We start from the raw sequence: 14,635 nt of genomic DNA, 5'->3' as shown, positions 1-14,635 counted from the left end.
CAGAGCTCTGTTGATGTGGGAGTCCCTTCTGTGTGCTGTGATTACCATTAAAGAATAAAGAAACTGCTTTGGACCTATAGCAAGGCAGAACTTGGGTAGGCAGGGAAAGCTAGGCTGAATGCTGGGAGAAAGCGGGGCGGAGTCAGAGAGACACCGTGAAGCCACTGCCAGAGTCAGACAAGCTGTAACTTTGCCAGTAAGCCACATGGCAAAATACAGATTATAGAAGTGGGTTAAATCAAAGCAAGAGTTAGCCAATAAGAAGCAGAGCTAATGGGCCATGCAGTAATTTAATTAATACAGTTTCTCTGTATAGGAGGAGGCCACTTATTCATCCCAACTACCCAGCTAGCTTAGATCTGAGGCCACTTGTTCGCTTGTTGATTTCCCAGCCTCCCAGACCCCCAAAATAACCACACAGGAACTGTATTAATTAAATAAGTTAGCTCTTACTTCTTATTGGCTAACTCTTATATCTTAATTTACCCCATCTTCATTAATCTGTATATCACCACAAGGTCACCAGCAAAATTTCAGCACGTCTATCTCCGGTGGTGGATTCATGGTATCTCCCTGACTCCACCTTCTTCCTCCCAGATTCAGTCCAGTTTTCGTCGCCTACCTAAGTTCTGCCCTATCAACAGGCCAAGGCAGTTTCTTTATTCATTAATGGTAATCACAGCACACAGGGAACTCTTACATCATCTCTGTGATTATTTGGGGGCTGAGCAGTCGGGAACTACCTAGCGGCTTCCTCCAACACTCTGCATACATTTCACTGGGAAATGATATTCACAGGGTTGAGCTCCATTTCCTGCAGGGTTCTAATCTACCAATGGTGAAAAACTAGTAGAGTCCTCAGATCAGCATGGTGATTCGTTAGTATCCAGTATTGCCTGGTGTGTGCTGTGACTCTCCTTGCCGTTACCAGTGAATAGGGTGTCCCGTTAGCGTAAACTGCCACTAAGTTCCCGAGTCTCTGTGTAAAAAGACACATGCCTCGTGTCCAGAATGGCTATTCAGCTTTTAAACACATAGTCGGAAACCATTTTTATTATAGGACCAGAAATAACAAATGCACACTGGCGTTAGAAATGGCTGCTGCCTTTCCTTCTGAGCTGTTGAGGGCATTACTGTATATTCCCATGGTAGTTTTCTTTGAAGTCCCATAAACACCTCCTGGAATGAGGAGACTCTGCCCTGAGAGTCAGATGGGAGTTTATCCAGTGCCCACCCTTCACCTACCTGCTCTGTGCTCTATGTTAGGTAATGACTTTGTCTATGTTTCAAAAGCCGTTCTCCAGATGTCCAGCCCATCAACCAAGCTTGTTCTCCAGCAGGATGAAAATGTTTGGCATCTAAGCTTCACATCTCTGTGCTCCTGGTGTCTAATTTAACTCACAGTAGCTCCCCCTTTCCCTTTCTCTTCTGCAGGATCAACACACTGTGGTAGGCCAGAATACAGGCCCCAGTCCAAGTCCCAACTCCTGCTCGAATCCAAATCCTGCAAGTGGTTTCATGAGCAACCAGCAGTCTCTGCTGAGTCAGCAAATGATGGGGAAGAAACAGACCCTGCACAGGCCAGCCATGGAGCCCAAGCAACAGCTCCTCCTCCAGCAGCAGATGCTGGCTGACTCGGTAAAGCTACCTCCTAACTTCTCTGTGTGAACTTCTTGACCTTGGAGAGGTGCTGTGTCCCTTTGTCCTTCTGTGCCTTGCTGTGTTCTCTTATCTACTTCTGTGACAGTAATGAGGGTGTACTGGAGGCAAGAGAAACTAAATCCCACGCATTTAAAATGCAGGGGAGAAAACAAACAAACAAACAAACAAAAAAACAACCCTGATTTACCAGCTGCTAGGCACGTGGAGTACCCGTCCCCTTGATGACCAGCCCTGCCCAGTTCAGGAATGCCTGTGACCAGCAGGGCCTTTGAATGGAGTGAATGAAATCTCAGTTGTTCCCAGCCTGGAGGGCTGGAAAGAGTGAACTGCGCTTTTATCATCCCAACTCCAAACTGATTTTTAGAGGTGAATGAGCTTTAAAGGGAATTTTTAAAGGCTAGCAAGAGTTTCACCACAAGATTTGGCTTCCCAAAAAACAAAGCATCTCAGAATTTTTAAAAAGATATTTTAAATAAGTGTCCACGTTCACCATATTGACCCAACCTTTTAATAAGCGCAAGGCTGTTTCCCAAACACCAGACAAGCTCTAACCTTGCTTCAGTATCTTATCTACCCACTCCTCGGTAGCCTCAGACAGCACACCACATCTGACCCAAACTCCACTGCTGAAGACTGCCACACCCTCTCCCTTCAAACTCCCCAGCCCAGTGAAACCAAAAGGGACAAAGCCTAAAAGTTCAGAGCTAATAGACGCAAGGAGAAGGGACAAGGCCATGAGATGCAGCTCAGTTGCAGTGTATGCCCAGCATGAATTAGGTCCTGGGTTTGACTGCCAAGATGAAAAAAGCCAATCAAATCATTTTATACTAAAACAAACAAACAAACAAACAAAAACATTTTAGAAGCATCCAGAAAGGTCAAGTGTTAAAAACACCATGAATATTCAATGAATACTGAAAGATCATAAAAATATAAGCCACAAACAAGCCCTTGTTTGTTGCCCTAATGGAGCCCAACAACCACTATGGGCATCAAATAAATAAGCTGTTGTAATGCTTATGCTTAAATGGTATGCTGTAGAGAAATTTCTACAGAGAAAGGTTACATCTACTAAAGATCAGAAGGTGCAGAGAGAGCTGGGAGGGAGGAAGAGTGGGATGGTGGGAGGGGTCCTCCTGGCCCAGAAATCCAGCACTCTCAAGACTCAGGTACACAAAGGACCCACATACTGTCAAGGCACAGAGCATGGTCAAGGATAGAGAAGTGGAGGACACAGAGGCCAGAGGAAGAGGCTGGCTAAGTCACACTGCCTGAAAGGCAGTTGAAGAAGAAGGAGGAGGAGGAGAAGGAAGAGGAGGAGGAGAAGAAGAAGAAGAAGAAGAGAAACACTGTGTTCAGATTTGCAACCAACTAAAAGATAGAGGCCGGTAGGAGAGCTCCAATTTGGAAATCTGGTAAATCATCTCCCAAAATGAGTTAAAATTTGGCTTTGACATGGTAAGACAATGGTATTCTGATAGAAAATGTGGAGTCCACCATTTTAGGCAGAGGGCTGGTCAAAGACCAAAGAGGCAGTCCTGGCATGTATTTACTGGTTAGTTTTAGATAAACTAGTAACAGTGTAGCAGCCACAGGTGTGTTTAAAGGAATGGCAAGAGTCAGTGAGCACTTAAGCTCCAGGTGTCTGAGATCTGTGGTCGCAACTGTTTCTTCCGCCTCCCGGTCTTTGTCCTTTACAACCTGAATAGCCTAGAAACAAGAGTGAAGAGGAGAGAATGCGCCATTTCAAACAAACTTACTGGCAAGACTTTTATTATTCCTAGCGACACTGTAAATTTGATTAGTTTTACAAGATGGAGCTTCCGGAGTTTCTGCTTCTGTTCAAAGCCTCTGATTAAAAGTGACACACACACTCTTGGGGGCCTGGCCATGGTGCTGGCCTGGCTCCCATTGAAGCCCTCTTGAGTCTCATGGGACAGGTGCAAAGGGCAGTGGAGAGCTGAATGGGAACGGAGCTGCACTTTCCGTGCTTCTTACAAAGCATTCACACTTCTCTTTGTCTAGATGCCATCCAGGCTGCCCGTGCTCGTTAGCATAGCCAGGAAGAAGCAGCCTTTGGTGCCTCTTTCCATTAGCATACGCTTTGTAGCCATTGAAGGCCTTGGCAAAGCCAGATGGGCACCTAAATAGAGGCTTTTTTTCCATAAAAGTTTGTTAGTCTTTCGCTCCACCCTTCTCCCAAAGTGACACACGCAGAAGGTGAGATGAGTAGCCCTTATTACCCTGATCGTCATTGCTAACTTGTGTCATACATCTCCTGTGTGCCAGGCACCATGCCGAGGTTTTGCAGAACAAAAGGACTCATCCTTACATGGGGAGTATGAAAGAGATCCTAGAACCTCCCAAATCTTGCATTTTTATGGCTAAGGGAACCAAAGCAAGACAGATACCACTGAAACAAGAGAGGCTGGGCCACGATGAAAGCTCATTTTATTTTATACAGAGCTAATTTCAACGACAGGTGTGAGTTTACCCTGGAGCCTCATTGTAGCTTCCTCTGTTTAGTGTTGGCATCCAAACTTCACTGGTCTTGTAGCATGCCAACATAGTCTCTGCTGTATCTTCAGACAACATAAAGTAGTAGGAAACTCGGGGTTTCAGAGATGTATATGCTAAGGCTTTGAGCAAATCAACTGGTCTATGTGAGAAAAGCCCAACTGCTTAAGATGAAATAAATCTGGGTTTGAAATATAGTGTGTGGCTGGGAGTAAAGAAACGAATTGTTACACACATGTGCACACATGCGCACACACACACACACGCAGGCACTATCATACAAACAGCAATAACACCTAATTACATATGAAATATGCTTCTTGGAAAAAAGATTTCACAAAGTTCTGTTCTTGGCTTAACAATCAAAACTGTCAGTTCACACAAGTGTTTATAATAGGGTTGCTTGCTCACCGCCACACTGAGTTGGTGGGAGACCCCAGGATCTTTCTTAAACAATTAGGGTTTTGGCAACTCCCCCCTTCCCCCCCCCAAAAAAAATAGTTTTCCTTACTTTGTAAACCCATGTTTAAAAGAAATGTAATCCATCTGTTTCTGGTTCATTTATGCTTAGCTCATCAAAATTATGTTTTATATGAATTACTTGGTGTTCAAAAACACTCTATGAGTTTTTAAAGTTTGGTTTTTTTTCTTAGAAACAAAAAATGAAATTGGTTTGTTGTTATTTTAAGGTCCTCTCCTGTCCGTTTCAGAGAACACACATCCCACTAGGAGATCTCAGAGCTGAGTTCAAGCAATGAGGTTGAGTGGGGCAGATGCGCTTGGCTCCAGCTAATGGCCTCATCTGTCGGTTACGGTTGTCTATGTATTGACTTTCCTATAATTACTGTCTTCTGTCTCCACCTATGCCAATTATTCTTATCTTTAGAAATGGATATTGCTTTATCGTGTATACAGAATTGCACTGAAGCCATTCCAGAAAGTTTCCAAAGCACACCAAGAAAGAAAAAACCAGCAGGAATCCCTATCCCAAGCTGTTAGGAGAGGCACAGCTGGGTATCTTGTCCTTTGTATAACATAAAGTCTTGACACGTGCCAACTCAGACAGGGTTATTCTGGTGTCATGATAAACCAAGAACAGACAGGTCACTTGATCATTTTATCTAAAAACAGACAAGGTCAAGATGTGACCTCTCCAGTTAGCGTCCTAGCTACTCTTCCATCAATCTAGGACAATGCTCCACTTCCCTAGGTCACCCAGGCTCTCTCAGCCCTCCTGAGAGGACAGTGCTCCTCAATGCTCCTCGCTGCTATGAGTAAGGACGGCGGTGGGGTTGTTCCTGAAGGTCGGTTGAGACATTGGCAGCAGTCAACAGCGTCCCCATTTCCTCTCTTACCAGCCAAACTCACGTACTGAAAGAATCTGAGGATGATTTTCAAACAGAATACTGAGAGGCATGAAGGGCCCTGAGTTCCTGACTCTGGAACTGGTATCTGCTGTATGGCTGTAGGCTCTGGGAGGGCAAGTTACTTAGCCTAATGATCTTGCGTGTCCTCTTTTAAATGAAAATAAGCAGCGTTCCCTTCAAAGGTTTGCTAAGAGCAGGTAGAAGAGACACCTCGTGCATATGGTGCCCACATCAGTACCCGCAAGGTTAGCAAGTCTCGTGACAGCTCTTCCAAGGAGAGGTCGCCAGATCAAATCATTGAAAGCCAGGTGTGCTCCATTTTACCTGGCAAACCTTTCTCCAGAGTCTATGACACCAAAGCTCATAACGCAACATGCAACAACATAAAACAAGAAGTACCACCCTGAGCCCACATAATTGAACCCCATAATTGAAGTCTAACTACAAAATGAAGGAAATGAACATACTCAGTAGACACAAAGCAAAAATCTGTGGAGGAGATGAAATGGCACTTTCATAGGGGAAGTGATTCAAACGGAAAGATCTGTCTCTGAATTGACACTACCACATAAATCTTAATCCAAACCCATAGGACAAAATATTTCGGTTTGTGAGATACAAGTTCTCACTCTGTAGCCCACACTGGCTTCAAGCTTGTGATCCTTCCTGCCTCTGCCTCCCGAGGACTGGGATTTCAGACATGCACCACAACGCACAGACTAAATTCTTCTTGTATTTGTACCTTTTTGAACATCGTACAGACGCTTGTAACTGAAGAAATGTTCACTCAATTCAATGTTTTCGTTTGTGTTTTCAAGGAGAAACTTTCCCCTCAGGATCAGATGAACCGACACCTGACAAGGCCACCCCCGGACTACAAAGACCAAAGAAGAAATTCGGGCAGTTTGCAGCCAGCCGCTCAGTATTCTGGTGAGAGTTCTTCAAAACGAATACAAATCATAGCTGTGAAAAAAAAAAAAACTATTAAAAACCTATTCCATTTCTCCTGCTTTCTCCCCCACCTTGGATAATACATCTGCTCCGCCCTTTCACTGTCCCCCACTGAACATCGGACACAGAGCACACAGAGAACTGGCCTCATGGCTCACGCTGTAATCCCAGCACTCAGAGGAGGAGGAGAGCTGGGACTTCCAGTACAGCCTGTGCTACATAGTAAACTCCAGGCTAGCTCAGATTAGAGTGTGAAATTCTGTCTTCATCCCTTCACCCTCAAACAGACCACACTTTGTTCATTCATGAGTTCTTGCTTGTCCATGTTCTGTGCTCACGCGTTCACTACTCTCCGTGTCTGTGCTCACATGTTCACTACTCTCCGTGTCTGTGCTCACGTGTTCACTACTCTTCGTGTCTGTGCTCACGTGTTCACTACTCTCCGTGTCTGTGCTCACACGTTCACTACTCTCCGTGTCTGTGCTCACACGTTCACTACTCCCCTAATTGTTTGTGAGAATTTAAAATCCCGAAGGTTTTCTAACTCCTGTGTTCACGCCTCCTCCTCCTCATGTTGACCGTGACCCAGGCAGAATAAAGCTAGGTAGAAAGAGCTCCTTTTTGGAATACCACCTGGAACTTGCATAAAACCTCATCTTTCCTCAGTCTCCCTCAGAACCCGTCCCCCCAAGTATTCTCCATGAGAAACAAATCACCCTGTCAACCAGAAAAATTAAAAAGCAAATTGCATTTTTTATAAAGAAAAAGAAAGTTTGTGTTTCTTTTCAAGTCACAAATCAGAGCTTTTTACCTACTCTCTTTCTCATGAATAGGACAGGTGCTTATGGTTAAAAAAAAAAAAAAACTCTCTTCAGAAGTTCTCTGAACCCCAAAGAACCTTCCCCAAACCTGGTCCATGCTCTTCCTGCTCCCTCCTTTCCCCCAACTACTCCAGTCCCTGCTGTGGAGAACTCTGATTTCTCTTGCTACATTAAGTTAGTATCTTCAGTTTCTCGACTTTTTTTTCTTTCCATGTCTCCATCTGTCCAAGAACTCATCAAGAATATTCTCCAGACAGCAAGAGGCTGTGGTCACTCCTGTTGCCACCTCCTGTCCTGCTACAGATATGCTAAATCAGTTTCCGTAATTCTTTCAAATGTCTGAAAACGCAGCAGCTCATCTCTCTCCGCTGAGATTAGAAATGGAAATATGTAGTCCCTCTCCTGAGATGATTTTGTTTAAATGCAAAGACCGAGTCCTCAGTTTGGTTGTGCTCAGAAACAATGTAGCTCTGATGTGGATCTTGGCCTTGCGGGCAAACAACGGGCTTTAGAGAACCTGTGAGACTTGAAACAGTATACAAATTTTTAGGTAGGTGTTTAGGATTTCTTTTCCCGTTCTTGTAAAAGAATCTCTCGGATGGGAGTCCAGAACTGAGGAGCTGTCTCCACAGCATCGCCAGAGGCCGGCTTCTTTTGCTTCCTTAGCATGTGGTTCCCATCCTAAGGGCTGTCCTGTAGCCACCACATCAGGAACTTGCATGTCTATTTTTTAGGCAGGGAGAGGAAAGGCAGAAAGGAGAGGAGCCTCCTGCAGGAGCCATGCCCCCTTGTAAAGCTGTCTCCAAGGACTCTTGCCTCTCACTTTCACCTCAGGCAGAAGGTATTCCTGTGGGCTTTCCCTGAGCAGGAATCTCAGGGTGTGTGCTTTCTCATGCGAACATACTGCAGTACATATCAACACCGAGTCTCAGAGGGAGACTGTGATGGGCAAGGACACCCACCCAATAGCTCCTTCCGAATAAAATGTGTGCATTTCCTGCGAAAAGTCTTTGCATACCGCTGCCAACTCAAAGAGGACAAGGGTCCTCTCTGGGACATTTTACTTCATGTGCCTTCTGAGACTAAAACAAGCAACAAAAAAACAAAAGAAACTCGTTCGTATTGCTTTAAATTTTAACATCAGTCCAGAAATAATTCTTCTGGTGGAGACAGAGATTAAGTCCAGGGTCTTGCTTGTGTTTGTTTCAGCACACATTTCCCCGTTGAGTTATCCCTCCACCTTGGAAACTTCTTATACACATTGCACAGTAGAGAAAGAGACTCCTCCTGCCCTGGGGGTCTAGTTGAGTAGAAAAGCAGAGAAGAGGGAAGCTAGGGTGGCTTGGCCTTGTCTTTCACGTTATACATCATACCAGCAGGGGAATCCTAAGCGGTCACCTGTGGGCATTCTCTTCACACAGCTCCTAGTTCATCGCTGTGTGCGTGGCTCTGTTTCAGTATCTTTGCGAGAGTAACTTCTCTGGGTTTCATTCTTCCTTCTGTCTCCTTTATTATATCCTTCAAAAATCAGTTGCCCACCAACCCTGTCAGTACTAGACCTGGAATGCGGCCTGCAAAGGAAACAAGAGGAAATGCCTACCCTTGTGCCGTCTCTGGCAGCTTTTTCCTACAGCTTTGCTTTGCAAGCTGATTTCTCAGGGTGACTTCAACCTTAGCGAGCCAGGGATATTTCGGGGCATCTGTTAGTCACTGTCTGTTGTATGGAGCCGCCTTGTCCAGCATCCTGGGATCCAGATCTGTGCCCCATTCAATCAATTGTTGACAGTTTGCCTGTCAGCCCTTCTGAGGCTTGGTGGACTGTCCTGGTGCTCCAGGGAAGAATCAAACAGAGAATGGCAGCCAAAGAAGTGAGACTAGGATATCAGGAAGAGCTTCAAACAAGAGCTTCAGGCTTGGTCTGAAACCTGAAGAAAATATAAGGATTGGGGGCCTAGGGGACATCACGGGACAGGAGACTGATGAGCAAGGGTGGCTGGTGGGGTGTTCAGTAGCAGTGCAGTAATAATCGCACACCCTCCAGTAGGCTTCTCAGATGGAAACGATCGCCAGAGCACAATTACATCAAATTCCAGATTCTTAGAGATGAGATTTTGTTTGCCTTCTGGATGCAGGAAAGCCACTCATAGCAGCTCCTTGAATAAAGATGATGCACATAAGGAATTAGACATGCTTTTCCAGGTCACAGGTTAGGAATATTAGTGTAGTCGCCATGAGTAGGATTTACCCCCACATATACTTGCTCATTTGAACCCTGGGGTGAGGAGTGGCCTGGATTTCACGACAGCTAGTAATCAAAGTTGTAGTCTTCTCAGCTGGAACATAATAGAATTCAAAATGAAAGACTGATTATCACCTCAATGACTTCAGAAGGCAAATAAAAATAAAAACTATAAAATAGAACCATTCCATCTCAGTCTTCTTTCTGTAGCGTGTAAGTGACCTAGGGAGATGCTCTCCCAATTCTCGTCTCTTCTTTCTGTGCACTGTACGTCATATGTTACTTATTAACCAATAAGTTCTTGTCGGCTGCACCCGGGGATGCCGTAATAGCATGAATGAACGTAATTCTCGTCTCTGTCTTAGGTGGCTCATCTACGGTGAATATAAACTCTAACCAGACTTTGACAAACCCAGTCTCAACACACACCCTTCTGACGCCCAACTCCAGCCTCATGCCGTCGACGTCTCACGGGATGAGAGTGCCGCTGCTGTCCACAGCAGTTCAGAGCATGGGAGTGTATGGAAACCTGCCCTGCACCCAGCCCGCCACCTTCAATGTCACTTCAGCAATGAACCAGCTGACCCAACAGAGAAACACGGCTCCGCTGATAACCAATCAGAACAACCCCCTGATGCCACGGCCATCTCCCTTAGGGGCAAATAACGGTAACAGTGTGGCCACCTTTGCAGCCGGAGCTGTTGGCAGTTCACAACAACTGAGGCCAAATTTGCCCCCCAGTTTAGCAGGCATGCCAGCCCAGAGGTCATCCACCGTCATGATCACATCCAACACGACAGCAACAAACTGGGCTTCTCAAGATGTAGCAGCGAAACCACAGGAAGCCCTCAAATCCACAGGAGTCCGCTTCCCGACAGGTACACCTGCAGCCTATACCCCAAACCAGTCATTGCAAGCGGGAGTGGGGAGCCAGCCATTTTCCCAGAGGGCGGTGGCGCCCCCTAGCCAGTTAACGCCAGCAGTACAAATGAGACCTATGAACCAAATGAATCAGGCACTAAATGGGCAAACTCTGGGTCCACTCAGGGGTTTGAACCTCAGACCTAGCCAGCTGAGCTCGCAGAGTCTGTCTAATATGAATCCGTCAGGAACAGGATTGAATCAGGCGCGGACAGGCACCAGCCAGCCACCATCCCTGACGCCCAACGCTTTTCCTTCATCCAACCAAAGTTCCAGGGCTTTTCAAGGCACTGACCACAGCAGCGATTTAGCTTTTGACTTTCTCAGTCAGCAGACTGACAACATGGGCCCTGCCCTAAATAGTGATGCTGATTTCATCGACTCTTTATTGAAGACAGAGCCTGGCAATGACGACTGGATGAAAGACATCAACCTTGATGAAATCCTGGGGAGCAATTCCTAAGAGAAAAGGACGCCGGTTCGGTTCGCAGGCTCCAGGCAGTATTTGCCAAGGACCCTGTAATGCTAAGTTGCCGATCAGCATCCCAGTGAACTCAGGCATCCAAATGGAAAGCTGACAGTAATCACGGTGATCAACATGCTGGTTCGTTCTTGTTTCAAAAATCCAGAGCCTGATATTAAAACATTGGGATCGCTTTTCCCTGCCTGAGCATCAGGACGTGATGTCCAGTTTATCCAAACACAACTGTGATGTTGGTGTGTAATTAATTATGTCAAACGGTCTTCCCAAGTTCCTTTTCTCGGTGAAGGAAACACAGAGGAACTTGAGACTTGTTTCAATCCCGTATCGCAGACAGGTGTTAGTTCTAAGCAACAAGCAGTAGACTGCCATCTGCTCTGGTAGATCAGGATGCTTAGGTTTCTCCACTATCTTCTCTTTTACTTTTCCTAAAACTTGCAGGAAAGATTGACATGTTCTATGGTTGTTTGGAGTAACTAAGAGAGCACCAGAGAACCAAGCCATCCAGCAGATTAGACGATTTCTTTCCTAGCTGCAGTCCTCATTTTGTAGTTTTCCCACGTGTTTTGTATTTTGGTGGGATGCTGTGTCTCGTGATGAAACAGGAATGCAGGACTTGCAGCTTGCATGAGGCTTCCCTGCTGACTGCTAAAGCTAACCAAGACTTGTCCCTTCACCCCAAAGTATCAGTGCACAACTGCCTACATCAAATTTCACTTAAAAAATTGAGCTTTGCCATGTAGGAGACACACATGGCCACAAATAACCAGAGATGTTTCTAGCTATGATTGATGCCCACGGTTGTGCTCAAGCAGAATAAAACTGAGCCTCGACCTCCTATTTTTTGGTAGCCTGAGACTTGTTTGTAAGGAATGAAGGTTTGAACTAGAGTGAGATTAGAGCGTCCTATTTGGATTGGAGATAGGGAACAGGAGAAGGGTGTGAGGATTGGCACAGAGCCTTTTCACAGAGTGTAGAGGAAATCGTAACTGAGACAACAGAGCCTTCCTTGGACACAGCACTTGGCCTTGGGTAGACAGCTGAGCCCAGTGTCATCTGAGTGTAGTCACTCTCCATGACACAGGGAAGTTTTGCCATATGCTGTCTGGTCCCTTCTTATCCAGCTTTCCTCCCTCAGGGCTAAGTTTTGTTGGGTCACTGAAGCCCAGTGTCCACATCTATGTCCACTGCAGAGTGGAGGAGGTGTGTAGGTCCGAGATGGCTCTGAAATACCACCACCACTAGCCTAAAGCCAGAGAATCGAAGGCCACCCGCAGCCTTTGAGCTAGACAGTCACACACTTAAACATCAAAGGTGGTTTAACTCAAGTTATTTGAGGCACCAAATCCTCACCAATCTGTTCAGAAAAGGAACACATATTTTAGAGCTCTGTATAGCCCTCTTCTAGTCTTTACGACGCCTCTGGGCTCTCGCCTCCCGATCCACTGCACCAAGAGCGCTGGCCCAGAATCTCTCCCGTGCTGATTTGTAAATAGTAATAAATTACTTGTTTTTGTAAACTTTTGTAAAGAATATTTTGGTAGAAATACTTAAAACATATTCTTTGGATTATATTTATACATATGTGAAATAAATATACTATCGAAAGGTTATATTTTATACAAAAAGTAAATTGTTACCTTTTGTATGCTAATATACAAAGTTTTGTATGATACGATGGTTTATTTTTAGCTCTACACTTACACCGTAGTGATGGAGTGGAAACTTTTAAAAACTACCAAGAGGCTTGCTAGATGAATTTATATTCTGAAACCTCCATGAAAGCATTCCAGGTTTCCATCCCGCCCTGTCGTCGCTGTGTTTTCCAGCTCGGAATTCTTTATCAAGCCCATGGTTCTCGCGTCTTATTTGATTATTCTGCTGTGCAAACTGTATTGGTTCCTGTAGCATGTGTTCCACCGTGTGTTTCCCCATTATACAAAACAATGTTTCTCCATGCAGAAAAAGAGGGAAAACACTGTGTATATAAACATGCTTTTTTTGTGGCTCCTCCAGATTACTGTACAGATCTGCAGGATTTCTCCATTGCAGCCCCGTGATTCAGCTTGTTCTCACCCCAACACAAACAGTACAATTTGTAGCAGCTGTCCAGTTGTTCAACTAAGAGGCAACGCAAACAGAATGGCTGGTTTTTCTTCTATCTTAATGTGAATTTCATAATTAATGTGTATTTATTCAGCTATTCATTAAAATACAGGATTCTTTGTGGGGTGTAATCTATAGTTTCTGATTGTGGTTAGCCTATTACCAAAGATGATGTAATTTTCCCAAAAGCTGAGATAATGACAGTTTGACAGACACCCTTAGCAGAGCCTCAGGATTTACAACGTAAGAGCTATTGGGACACAAACTCCCATTGATAGAAATGCCAGACTACTTCATTGCTGACATTGCTTATCATCCTGACACACAGCAGAGAAGGCAGGAGTCATTTTTCTTTCTTTTTTTAAATTCAGAGACACAAAAGTAATGTAGGCAAATAATTCCTTTTTGCCTTTGTATTCAGCCCAATGAAATGAGTCACCAAGTGAGGTGCTGGTGTTACCTGCATTGCCGTCCTGAACCCACGAATGTAAAGATTCCAACTTGTAACACGAGTATTTTGTATTGTGTGTAATTTCATGTGTAAAAAAAAATAGTTAAAACATTCAGACGTGGTTTTCTTGTATGGAGTCCATATTGTCGGTCACCGATGTTATCGTTACGGCATTACAGTTAGGATAACCAAAGTTAACAGCGACAGGTACATATGCACAAAATTATTATTTTTAAAGATCTATTTTGTGCTTTTTAATTATGTGTATGTGTGGATATGTATGTGTGGATGCTGGTGCCTGCCAAGACTGGAAGACGCCCTGGAGATGGAGTTACAGGTTGATGTGGGACCTGAACCCAGGTCCTCTGAAAGGGCAGTGAGTACCAACCACTCTTGTAGCTGCTGAGCCCTTTCACCAGCCCCCAGGAAACCGTGTTGTGCAGGGAGCTTTAGATAGGCATAAAATGCACACTCATCTCTTTTCAGTGTTGCTCCGTCCACTTAAAAAGCTGGGATTCTAGATGTTGGAAATTTTCTATGCAGGGCTAGGGAGATAGCAAGGTTGGCAAAGTGGCTGTGGCAGGAGGGTGAACATTTCTGTCCTTAGTACTCACGTGAACATCCAGGAGTGGTGGTGTACGCCACTGACACCAGTTCTCAGGAGGCAGAGGCAGCCAATCCAGCTCAATTGGTGTGCTCCAGGCCAGGGAGGGATCCTATCTTCCAAAAAGTAGATAGGGAATATCTGAAGTCATTGTCTGAATTACACACACACACACACACACACACACACACACACACACACACCAACATGTACACACATGCAAGTACATATACAGGACTGTCATGCACAAAAATAAAATGATAAAATTTTAAATGCATAACACCCACTTGGCACTGTGGTCGTTTGTCTGGCCTGACACGTGGCATCTGGTCACAGACTGTATGAACACGGCACAGGAAACACACCTGACTGTGTATGTTTACACAGCCTTCTGCAGAGCCTCGGTACTCTCAGATCTCCTGCCCTCCTAATTATGTTGTTGAGGTCCATGTCCTTTCCCCTCATCCAAAATGGACATGTATGATACAGCTATTTTTACTAGCTTTATCAATGGC

At 45.0% G+C, this 14,635-nt stretch overlaps 1 protein-coding gene across 1 annotated transcript in view; it reads left to right on the top strand.

Annotated features, from left to right (window-relative positions):
* Positions 1 to 13,631, top strand: part of Maml2 (mastermind like transcriptional coactivator 2) — a 321,989-nt gene extending 308,358 nt beyond the window's left edge. Inside the window, exons 3-5 of the mRNA XM_048433497.3 lie at positions 1,435 to 1,638; positions 6,365 to 6,476; positions 9,923 to 13,631. Of these exons, the coding sequence (XP_048289454.3) occupies positions 1,435 to 1,638; positions 6,365 to 6,476; positions 9,923 to 10,941 (1,335 nt within the window). The 3' untranslated portion in view covers positions 10,942 to 13,631. The remainder of the gene's footprint in view (positions 1 to 1,434; positions 1,639 to 6,364; positions 6,477 to 9,922) is intronic.
* Positions 13,632 to 14,635: the final 1,004 nt, after the last annotated feature.

This window comes from Myodes glareolus, chromosome 4 (assembly GCF_982192425.1).
Source record: "Myodes glareolus chromosome 4, mMyoGla1.1, whole genome shotgun sequence".
Taxonomy (NCBI): domain Eukaryota; kingdom Metazoa; phylum Chordata; class Mammalia; order Rodentia; family Cricetidae; genus Myodes; species Myodes glareolus.
Note: the sequence above shows the minus strand (reverse complement) of the source record. Positions and strands in the feature narration are given on the sequence as shown.